Source organism: Myiozetetes cayanensis, unplaced genomic scaffold (assembly GCF_022539395.1).
Source record: "Myiozetetes cayanensis isolate MyiCay16 unplaced genomic scaffold, myiCay2020 scf7, whole genome shotgun sequence".
In the NCBI taxonomy this organism is placed as follows: Eukaryota; Metazoa; Chordata; class Aves; order Passeriformes; family Tyrannidae; genus Myiozetetes; species Myiozetetes cayanensis.
This window is the reverse complement of record NW_026087964.1, coordinates 23515509-23527813: the sequence shown is the minus strand read 5'-3', so window position 1 is coordinate 23527813 and position 12305 is coordinate 23515509. Positions and strand designations below refer to the sequence as shown.

At 40.3% G+C, this 12305-nt stretch overlaps 1 protein-coding gene across 3 annotated transcripts in view; it reads right to left on the bottom strand.

The window, feature by feature from the left end:
- DCUN1D4 (defective in cullin neddylation 1 domain containing 4) overlaps nucleotides 1-12305 on the bottom strand; it is a 40321-nt gene extending 28016 nt beyond the window's left edge. Inside the window, exons 1-3 of one of the 3 annotated variants that reach the window (XM_050337849.1) lie at nucleotides 12184-12305; nucleotides 3851-3921; nucleotides 2814-2853 (exon numbers count right to left, since the gene is read on the bottom strand). In XM_050337849.1, the coding sequence (XP_050193806.1) occupies nucleotides 2814-2853; nucleotides 3851-3921; nucleotides 12184-12208 (136 nt within the window). In that variant the 5' untranslated portion in view covers nucleotides 12209-12305. Of the gene's footprint in view, nucleotides 1-2813; nucleotides 2854-3850; nucleotides 3922-12183 lie in introns of those variants that run through there. The other 2 variants (XM_050337847.1, XM_050337850.1) reach the window with 2 other exon arrangements.

Genomic DNA, 12305 nt, shown 5'->3' with positions numbered 1-12305 from the left:
TTGTTTACAAAATCTGAATGACTGCTGTTCTTACACCTACAAATAGACAAAAAGACCATGATACACTTGAAGTCTACCTCATTTTTCATATGTATCTGCAGACTGAACACTAGCACATGAGACGGTAATCATTATAGGTGACTGGAATTCTGAAGCAAGGTCCATCTTAGCTCTCAAATCACTCAATAAATTTTGAAACTGCCACTTCCCTCTAGTTCTGAGATGTTTAAGGCCTGGTTCCAAAAAGGAAATCTGGCTAACACTCAGAAAAGATACAATTTGTTTAACGTGATTTAGAGGTCCGGTACATTTATTGTTAGCTCAGAAACAACTGCTTTGAAATAAATGTAATATGCATTTAAAGCTAATTATAAATATTAACTTAAAACACAGATTCTTTTAAATAGCTTTTAGAAATCTCAACAAAATTTAGATATGCATTTATTAAGTCTCCCCAAAAGCAAGGTCCACAATGGCATAACAACCAGGATAATTATGTCAGAAAATGAATAGTAATCTTTAAGAATAAAGCCTGGTCCAAAAGATTTAGTGTTAAAAAAAAAAATAACCTAAAAGTATTAAAAAAATCATCTTTATATGGCTTTGGTAACACTCAAAAAATCTTTTGCAACAGTTATTAATCTGACTTTCAAATGACTTCCAGACACAGAATCTCAAATTCAGAGCATCTATTCAGTCCTAAAAATTGTACAACAAAATTAATAGGTCTTGACAACTTCTGACTGGAAAGCATAAGTTCCAAAAGTTTAGGCACATCGAAATCAAACAATTTGCAAAAGTAATTCTTTCAAGATTTACGTAAGTCTCTCCAAGTAAGATGTTTCAGAACTGTCAAGTCTAATACAAAACGAAACAAAAGACTTCACTGTGCTACACTCACAAAGGCCAAAATAGTTCCTTGCACGTGTATTTGTCCTCACATGAGGAAAACCAAGCACACGCTTCAATTGAGCATGCCTGGAACTTATGCGAACATTGAAGTTTCATCTCTTCCTACAAGGAGACATAAAATAGGGTACAAGCATAAGAAATACTGGAATAAAATCTGAAGATGAGGTAGAAACCTGCCATTTTCAACCTCACCTTTAAGTTCTCATGTCATATTTGTTTCTGATTTGAAAGGTTCTTTTATAACTATTGGAGAAAAGTACACTGTTTACTGGCATTTTGTGCCCCAACTCGTTCAGTAGGCATGTTTAAGCTTTTGAAACAGCTTAATTCAAACAACACAATACAGGCAATAAGATAACCATCAGTGTCAGTACAAAACTGTTCATCGAAGCTATTAACATGCTGAAACATCTTCTAATTGAGATAATGTGAGGTCCAAGGCTATTTTCTTATATTTTATGATATAAGTGCTAGGCAAGAGATAAGACAAATTCCAAATACCTCGAGTACATCAACACTTACTGGTTGATTAGTGACAATCCTTCCCAACAGGTTTTTGTGATCAAAAGTAGATTACAGAATGCACTTTCATACATGAAATCAGTATGTATCTGTGTTTAGTTTGAGCACTTGGATCACACAGGGGAAAATTTCAAGTCTCTATCGGGAGATGGAAGAGGGCATCAGTTCTAAAATATGGACACTAAAATATCTGACTGCCTTGAACTACATGCCACAACCTCTTTTGCAGAGGTTTTTCATTTATGTGATCAACTAATTTCAAGTATCAAATCACTAACCACACCAAAGGAAAACACTTCAGAGATGCCTTCTGTGGCTAGGGTAAGAGTTCAACTATGAAACAAAGTCACCTGCCACAGTATAGAGGAGGGTACATAATCCCTAAGCAAGCTCTGTCTGATCCCAAACAATGCAGTCCTATGCATCTCCTTCTCATTGCTTTAGGCTAAGAGTGTGTTAGATTTCTGAGCGTGTCCCAGAAATCTCCACGAGGAGCTGACAGCTCTCTCCATTTTCCTAAATGCTCAAGCCAGCACCTCAGGATAGCAAAAAGCTTTGAGTCAGATGGTAGGACTGATACAGTCATTTTCAGCGAACAGTTCTGCTGAATGATTATGGCTTGAAGCCAGTAAATTATTTTCCTTTCTCCTCAGGTATCATGTCTAAAACACAGAAAGGAAGGAGGAAAAAGAAATAAAGGAAAAGTATCAACTCACAAATAATGAGCACAAAAGGAGGTAACAACTCCTGCAAGACATCAAATCACAAAGCTCAAATGCTGATGAATCAAGAATGGCATCAAGCTAGTATTAGGCACCTGAGATTAGGGCCTCAAAAACGATGGCATTTTATTGAATAAAAAACAGATCTGGACTAATAAATAGCTAGCCCTCAGACACTGACTGATGATCTGCACAAGAAACAGGAACAACCTGTATCAAAACCACTCAAGAAAAAGGTTGTTTGTTTGGAGCACAGCATTTAAACTTGGTCACAGGCATCACAACAGCCACAAGAGGTCTTGCTTCTGCTCTGTTTCCCTAATGCTCTTTCAAGAGTCAAAACACTGTAGGAACATAGATATTCTGCCAGTCTAATGGGTTGAGAGTCCAAGGAGTAAGAGAAATTTTTCATTAAGTCTTCTAAACTAAAAACAGTAAAATGACAGATACTACTGAAACCTGTGCAAGTCCTTCATAATTGGATAAATTATAAGCACCAACATCTATTTTGAAGAAAACTTCGAGAAATTCTGGTGCTTGTTTCCTAAAGCTCCTTTAGCTTTCTAAAATATAATTTTCAGTTATGTTAGAGAGACTTCTTTGATAAAATGTGTTTAAATTGTTTCAGTCTATTTCTACTACATCCCTAGTAAATACCTGTCTGGTGATCGTCTTGACCAACGTCCTCTGTCAGATTCTGCAAGAGAACAGGAACAAAAGAGTTAAACAAGATGGTGATCTTCATTCTTCAGTACTGTTTTAAAACTTTACTTGATATTAATATTCATCTTAATTACTTAAGGATCATCACCTGAGACTGTAGTGTCTGTGTTTTCAGCTCACATTTATTTAAAAAGTTACAATTGCAAAATTATCTAAAAACTTCAAGGATCATTTTTAATTTGAAAAATATTTTTTATTTCCTTTCAATCAAAAAATATACCAAACTATTTCAAGAGTGGAAATAACTATCCATTGGATGGGGAATTTTGCATTGTTGTATTGAACAATTCCACTGACAAATGCAGCATTAGAAAGACTGAATTTACCATTGACCACAGAAATGGCTTTACTTAAGGATAAACACAAATCGTGCTCTAACGAAAACTGATTAAAAATCAATTGAAATCTTGCAAAAAAAGTTACTCCCTTTCACAGGTAGACTCTTTTTCACTGAATTTGCAGTGTACACACAGAAGCCATATAATCATTTCCAGCTATGGTTGCAATAAAAGAAATGGAAGTATGCAGCCATAAAAAAATGCCTACATTCAAATAAAATCGTTTCACTTCAAAAAAATCTTCAAAAAAAGATTGTTCTTCAAAAAAATCTTGTTTCATTTTTTGCATGGGTGTAAGAGGACAGCTTGCTTATTCAATATGCTTTCCATAAGAACTGTAAGAAACTGGATAACTGTGATTATTTGACATATCTAAGAAAGCTGTTTGTATGGAGGCAACATCTAAATCCAGTGTTGCAATGGACAGTGTTCAAACTCCACTCTAACCCCTGGAGTATAATCTTTCACCTTTTACTAATACTGCTTATTCCTTCACCAATTCAAAACCAAAAGCCTTTCATACAAAAAGGCAATTATAATTTTTAGAAGTGTAATCACTTAATGATTTCAATCACAAAATATTCTGGACTAAAGCCCTAGCTATTCTGCTAAGAGAAAATGGCAAGTCATTACCAGCCTATTGAGGGTGTGGTAAATCTTGTGAATATTTGCCAGTGTTGATAGATGAGAATTCAACTGAAAATCTAGAGGGAGGAAAAAAAAAGAATAAACAATATTTTAAACTCTCCGGTTTTCCAATGTAGCAACATTTTCAACGCTGAGTAGAAAAACAGAAATCTGCAAAAAGATATCCAACATATGCGTTTTTGTTTAGACATAAATGACTCACAACAAACAACTATAGCTAACTGTAGCTGAATAAAAAAAAAAAAAAACCTTTACAATTTTTTTCCTTTACATTTGGAATCATTATAATTACACTACCCAGTCCTTCTCTTCCAAAACTAACTTAAGTCCCATTTAACATTCTAAAATCATTACTAAAAATCATAGTTTTAAAAAAAGATTACTTTATTAAAACACATGTATTTATACTTATTTCCTTGCAAAACTAAGTGACTAGAATAAACATACACAGTTGAAACATGGGTTTTGTATAACAAAACAAAGGTCACAGTGCAGCAGCTGTTAAGCACCAACAAAACTGAAAATAAAATGTTCTGACTCTTCATGAAAGAAGCTGTAGCATAGATGTTAACTTGGTTTCCATGTTCCAAATATAAAACACTTGAGTTTGCTTCAGTTGCAAAAGAGCGACAAACTGTTTTTTCTCTATTCTTTTGAATTTCCTATTTTTGCTATAAATGTGTCAAGGACAAAACTGGAAAATAAGTAATTTACAAAAGATCAGCTCTGATCCAGCCAGAGAGCAGGGAAACCAGCAACAGTATCAGGAGCCGGACAAACCAGCTGACAGGGATTAAAGATAGCCACCTACTATACAATGTTTCCATTTAAACTACAGGCAAATTAGCTACCCCACTAGGACTTCGGCACAAAAATACTCTAATCACAGACCTGTACTATATGACAAGCAAAGTATTTCAAGCAAACTTCTTCTTTATGTGAAATATTTTACGTGCCCAGTGTCACCACCCAGTTAATGCATTAAAGTATTTCTACTGTGAGACATTTAATTTGGCTTTGCCCAGCAGCTGATGCAAGATGCAAGTAAGGTCAAAGACATGATTCCCGCATTTCCATCCAGAGAATTTTAAAGGATTACTCTCAAAATACGCTTAAGAGAACCCAGATAACAAGAGTCATCGTTAAATATCAGACTGCCAAATCAGTGAACCACACTTCTATGAAGTTAACAAAGGAAACTGAAGGAACTGGCTGCTGCAAGCGTACTTGTTACACACTTCACTATGAAATTCTCTTGTCATGGTAAATTAAAAAAAAAATTCAAAAGATACTTTCAGGAATCATATATTTCATTCATTATGTTAGTTAGAGTATCCTTTAATTAATTGCTACCTATTTCTTAACATGTTGTCCGCAATCCACCACCACAGCAATAAAATTGCTCTAAGTCAGAAGTACCAAAGATGGAATTTCCAACTTCAGCTATACTTATCTATATGAAGTCAATCCCAACCTTCTCACCTAGATAAAACTGAACCTTGAACAGGGTGCTAGAATTTTTCCTGCATTAAGGGCTCAATAAAGTTCCTTTTTTGCTAGTCAAACAATACTAAGCAGAACCATTCTGCACAAAAACAACCCCAAGTTTTTTAGTCCAACCTTCATTGCAACATAAAGCAGTGAGAAAAAAAGGGGGAGGGAGAAGGACAAACAGGGAACATAACCATTCTCAGGAGGGCAAGATTAAAAGATTTATGTCGTTAACATATCAGACTAAGCTTTCTTGAACATGAATTGTAAAGCTTCCCTTGTTTTTCAGCACAAATTCCACAAAGAACATGAGTATTCAGAGAAACCAGTTATATCTGGAGGTAACAAGGTGACAACACTGAGCAAATATTTTATTTATTTATTCTAACCTAATCTAAGAATAATTTTAGATAACACTCCTAAAAACTGATAGAAAAAAATTAAAATTAGGACTATGTATATTAGGTATCACCATTGAAACAAAACATTCCTAGGCACTTCAAAACACATAATTCATGCCAGTGGGTTTCACACATCCACTGGAAATATCCTTACAATTCTAAGCTGTTGCTGCTTCCAAAATAGGTTACATAATTATGATGGACTTAGCAGAGTTACACAATTATATTTTACCATTCTTAAACAACATCACACCATACACGATAAGAATACAGAGGATCAGAATCCAAAGTTTTCTCTCTTCCACAGGGTAAGCTTAGATAAGTGAAGGACAGATATTATCTAAAACCGAAAATGGGTTTCTTTTACAGTTATAAAAGTAAATACAAGCAGCACCCATTAAATTAGCGAAGTTAAATTACAGCCCAGGTCATGCTCTGAACTGGTCAGTGCTTGCTTTATGTATATTCAAGGAAGATACACAAAGTATCTTATGCCACTGTGAAAAGACCAACTTTGCAAAAAAAAAAAAAACAAAGGTTTTTAAAGAAACAGAATCCAAAAAACGACACCTCCCATGCTCAAATAACACTACCTTGGAAATTAGCAGAAGGACAACGGTCAATAATGGTCAACATGGCAAGTGATTTGACAGCTGGCTGCAACTGGATGCTGCAGGAACACACTCCCTCCCCTCCACCTTCTGAACGAACTTCCATACACACTCATGCAGCCTCCCAAGTTGTCCCTGCCTGACGCCCTCGGTTAGCCCACTACCCTTGGAATTATATTGACAAAATAAACAAAAAAACCCTGCCAGCCCCATGGCTTGAATCAGCTCACAAAAGAGCTGCAACATTAGGTAAGTCAGACCAAGAGTTAAAGTAAGAAACAGGAAAGGTCTCCTGAATTGGGAGCAAAATAGTTTCCTGTGGCAGCAACAATATGTCAGATCAATCCAACTGTTCATCCAAGCCCACTGGGAGAGGAGGGATACATCACACGAAGATACACACTCACCAGTTCTACATGGAGAAAACCATCATGCATGAAGCTATTTTTCACCTGAATACAAGAGCTTCAAAGAACATGAAATGGTCTGGAAATACTTTTTTTTTTTTCCTACAGAAACTGCATCCAGCTCTGGGATCCTCAGCACAGGAAAGACATGGACCTGTTCAAGCGAGTCCAGAGAAGGGCCATGAAGACAGCTTGAGGGATGGAATACCTCTCCTGTGAGGACAGGCTGAGAGCTGGAGCTGTTCAGCCTGGAGAAGAGAAGGCTCCAGGGAGATCTTATAGCAGCCTTCCAGTACCTTAAGGGGGCTTACAGGAAATCTGGAGAGGGACTTTTCAGCAGAGCACATAGTGACAGGAAAAGGGGCAATGGCTTCAAACTGAAAGAGAGTAGGTTTAGATAAGATATTAGGAAAAAATTATTTCCTGTGAGGGCAGTTTGGCACCGGAACAGGTTGCCCAGAGAACCTGTGGATGCCCCATCCCTGAAAGTGTTCAAGGCCAGGTTGGATGGGGCTTTGAGCAATCTGGTCTGGTGGAAGGTGTCCCTCTCCATTGTAGGGGGACTGGAACTAAATTATCTTTTAAGATCTCTTTTAACTCAAGCCATTCTATAATTCTAAAGTACCACACAGTTAACTGACCTCAGATCAGAAGAAGGAAACCTGCTTGCTTTGTGAATACCGAAAGAAGATGTGCTGGAATGAGTATAGAGGTAGCTGAAGTAGTAACGTAGTAGTAATTCTTATTACTGTTAAGATTATTGTAACATTCTAAGAAAAAAATCAGACAGAAAACACATACCAGGAGGACTTATTCCTAAACAATAAAATGCAATGTTCATGCTTTACTTCTACTTAATCGCTTTCCTTGGTTTCAAATAATAGAACTGGAAAAAACTTGAAGTAGTACTGTTGTCTTAGTTAGCTTTAAATAAATTTTACTTATTCAAGAACGAATCATTTAATCTTCTAAGAAATACACAATTTCATGTTCAGTAGTCTGCTTACAGAATTATCCAAAGAGTAAGACAATTTATACTGATTAATTACTAACTGATTTATCAACTTAGGAGTTTAGGTCTGAAAGCTATATTTGCTGAAAGCCTTCAACACTTAGGTTCAGGAAGCAGAATTTCTCTATTCATTACTAAATACAGAAAGCAAAAGAAAAATGTATGTCAGTCTTATTTACACAAAAACATCACAACACACCTAAAAACTGAGAATCCCAGACTGCAGTACAGAGAAGATAGGAGCTGACTGCAATCTTGTCAAAGACAAGATTAAGAATCCATTTCCAATGTGTCCATAGCTGTATCTGTGCAGGCAGTGCCACCCTACAGCAGGGGCAGCCTGCAAAAGAGACCTCCTGGTCTGTGATGTGCCAGCAAGCATTCAGGTAAGGGGAGGAAGAGAAGAAAAGGCTTGAAAAGTAAGGTCTCCCTTGATTTGGTGCCCTTTAAAGAGCATGATTCAAAAAGTAAGGGAAACAAAAGTGAATTCCAGCTTGGAAAGTAAGGACATGCAATAAAATGGGACAATCCAACCTATCTGGAAAAGCAACAGGACCCAGCCATTAAAGCTAAAGACATGATGCTGCAGGATGTTCCTCCTGCCCACGTGCACTCAGAGCTGCACCAATCTCAGAGCTACTGCTGACACCAGTGGTATCCAAACCCACAGTTGCAAATTTGTGTACATTTTCCCAACACAACAGTCTAAAATGTTCTGAAACAAAACACAGACTGACTTAAGCTGCTAAAAAAAAAAATACAGAAAATCCAAACCCAAGCAGCAAAATGTGGTTGACATTACTAAACACATTAAAAAACACTTATTTTAAGGTAAACAATCATACTCAACTCTAACATTTGGTATTACCACATAGAATGACTTACTCAACAAAATATTTTAAGATCTCTGCATGCTACATATATAGGAAAAAAAGCATAATTCTTTTTTCCCCATAGGAACAAATCCTTTTTCTACCTATGTATTTTAAAGTACCCTATTCTGAAGGTTTGTTTACAAAAAGAGGTACTGCAGTTTAAAGTTCATGGAGAATTTTAGAGTGATTTAAGCAGTGCAAAAGTTGTGTAACTGTCACTTCAGTTTGAATACATTTCTATTTACCTTAAACTGACCAAACAAATAAGAGCCAGGCTAACAATCCTATACTAACACATAGGATAAAGTACCCTGCACACTGCCTCATGGGGAGATTAGGGTTTGTTTTGGAGGGTATGGTTTTGGTAGGGTGTTTTGTTCTATATAGCAAAGACCTAACACTAAGTGTATTTCTGGTGCAAAACATCTGCTTCTGTTGATGAAAAGTGTTCATCCAGTCTAACTCCTACTCCACCACCAGATTCATTTTAAAAAGTCAATGAGCTTGTTTTGCACCACTGGCTGCCATGGCCTGAGAGTTGTTTGAGAGCACTACTCCTAACTTCATGCCAGATGTCATCTGGCATCCTACAAAGGGCATAAAGCTAATAAAAACTCTGTATCTTGTGCTCCAGCTAATTCAGCAGAAACACAACCCTGTCAAGCACACACTACGAGGGTATCCAGCACCATGCAGATCTGGTACACATCAGGGTGGATCTGCAACAGCCTAGAAACAGCTGTGCCAGTCAAAACCATTATTGCTCCACCTGCTTGCTTCTTTCTGCCAAAAGTTCCTGACCCCGCAGCACAGGCCATGGGCAGATCCCCTAACCCCCTTCAGGGGGAAAAAAAAAAAAAAAAAAGCAACCCTGTCAGTTTAGACAACTTAAGAAAAACTGGCAAGAGCTAACCCAGGTACATCTGACTCAGAGGCTTAGAGAGAGTTCCTACAATCCACTTTACCAGCAGAAAAAGGAAGCAGTAATCTACAGCTAATGGACAGTAATAAGCAGCTGCAGCTGATGGAGTCCCACAGCCCATCAAGTCCCACATCTGCATGAAGTGTGTCACACCAGTCAGTTCCCCAGGGGCAAGCTAAAGCCTTGCAGCTCTAACTATATATATATATATATATATATACACACACATACACAACCATCTATATATACACAACTATATATATAAAAGCTACTGAACAAACTGGTAGTTGTTTCTATGTCTTTATGAGTCAAAAATAAAAATTCTGTTTAACCTCAGACCTATGATATTAAATAAAACAAATTAACTTGACAGTGTGACAAAAATACTGGCACATTTAATTTAAGGGTTCTGCTTCCAGCCCTTGTTAGTAGTCTTACTTATTGCAGAAGAAATAACCACACTATTAGATGCTCTATTACTTAAATTGGATACAAGAGTTGAACACTTTCACTGGATGTACTGTACTTCCCCATGCAATGCTTTTTGGCAAGCACAGGACAGACAAATTAAGCAAGTTTTCTTCTTCTGCTTGAAGACACAAACAAAACTAGGAAATAATGCTTTGAAATAGCCCAAAGTCTTTGTTTTCAGTATCTGCAAAGCAAGTGGGGGAGGAGGGGAAGTAAAGAAAACGCAGAATTAATAATTCACTAAAATTCAGCACAAAAAGTACTTGGACTAAAATAAATTTAAATGAAGTGGTGCAATTACACAAATGAGATCTTACCCTGATACAGAAGAATGAAGAGAAGCAGTAAGAAGACTATTTACCTGCCTGACTCAACTTACTGCATGACCTTGTACAGAGAAGAGATTTCCAATTATAGTTATTGCAGCTGCAAAAACTTTTAAGCAAACACTTTCAATGGAAAAAATCAAAGTCGATGTACCTCATATAATGTGAAAGGTGTGTATTCAGCCTCAGAAAGTAAAACTGACACTGAGCAAAAATATCTTACAATATATGTATAATATGAACTGCCAAAAAAGAAAGTATTGAGGAGTATGATTCAATCATTCCAAGGCATATTTTTAATGAGAAGCCAATAACAGCTCAAGGCTGAGAAACAGTACTCTTCCTGTTTCCTGCAGGCAAGTTAAAATTAAAAAACTTTCAAAATCACTATGTAGTCTTAACATCCTACATGAGGGAGCACTGGAATATGTGCAACTGCACCTTATATGTGTATAATGAGGACCTGTATCTTTTTTTGGACGGGACACATGACACAAGACACTGAGCAGAAGGCATTTTGTAGAATAATTATCCTTCCATTTCCAACCTATGACAGTTATTTGTACCTTAATGGCAGACTTAACCATCAACATATCACAATCGCTCAATATAAAGATAAAATAAACCAGAACCACTGAAGAAATGATATAACCTTACAAATCAGAGGCTTTACCAGGCTGCCCAGCCAATCTCATTTTGAGAGACATAGGAGGATTCAAGAAAACCCAGGCCTTATGCAGCATTTCTTTCCATAATTGCTTTCAGGACTTTGTCCAAAACTCAGACCATCATTCATTAACATATGATCAAAGCTTCAATTTTCATTATCTTCCCCACGAGCAAGTTCTACGGTAATAAAGCATCTCAGAGCCGCAACTCCTTGCAGAGCTGAGAACGCGTTCCTGGGAGATCTCACAGGCACGTGGTCGTGCCGGGACAGCTTTGTGCTGGGGATGCCAGCCCCGTCCCTCCGGGGGACAGGCACCGCCGTCACCGCACAGCCACGCAGGTGTGCCAGGCAGCCTGCGGCCCGGGGCTCTGAGCGCACCGCCAGAAGCTCCGCTGCGGACACAGAGCCCAAGCTCCGCTCCGCTCCGCTGTGCCCGCGGGGCGGGAGGGGCAGCTCCGGCCGGGGGAGCCCCCGGAGCAGGGACGAGCGGGCGCCGCCGCAGGGCCCGCTGGGAGTTGCAGTCCGCGCCCCGCCTCCCGCCGCGCGAGGCCGCGGCGCAGGGACTCCAGCTCCCGCCATGCACCGCGGCCGCGTCCCCGCACTGCACGGCTCTCCGGCACCGCACCGGCCCGGCCCGGCGGGACCCGCGGCGTTCGCCCCCGCCCGCCCCCCGCACACGCAGCTCCACGGCCCGAGCACGCCCTCCCCGCCGCGGCTCCGGCTCCCTCGCTGTCCGCCACGAGGGCCGGCCGCGGCCTCACCCCCTCGCCAGCCGGGTCGGGCAAACTGCGTCACACCCTCCGAGCGCCTCCGGCCCTCCCCGGTGCGGCTCCCCCCACCAGTCCCCGCCCCAGCACGGGCAGCCCCTTCTCGCCGGGGGAGTGCGGCGAGGGCCGCGGGGCTCCCGCCGTCCCCGTGGGGCCCCCACAGCCGGGCGCACACACACCGCCCCCTCCGCGCCGGCCCCGCACCAGGCGGACCTGAGCCCTCCCCCGGCACCGGGAGCCGCGGCGGCGCGTTCGCCGAACCTCGCGGGCCAGGGGCAACAGCAGCCGCCCCCCGCCGGGCGATTCTCCCGGCCGTGCGGATGGCGTGGAATACGCGCGGCAGGCGCGGCCCCGGCGCTACTCACTGACAGCGGCGGCATCCGAGTGCATTTTCGAGCGGCGCTGCTCACGCTGCCGGCCCGGCCCGGCCCGGCTCCGCTCCTGCCCCGCTCCCGACACAGCGCCCGGGACGGACGCCGCCGCCCCG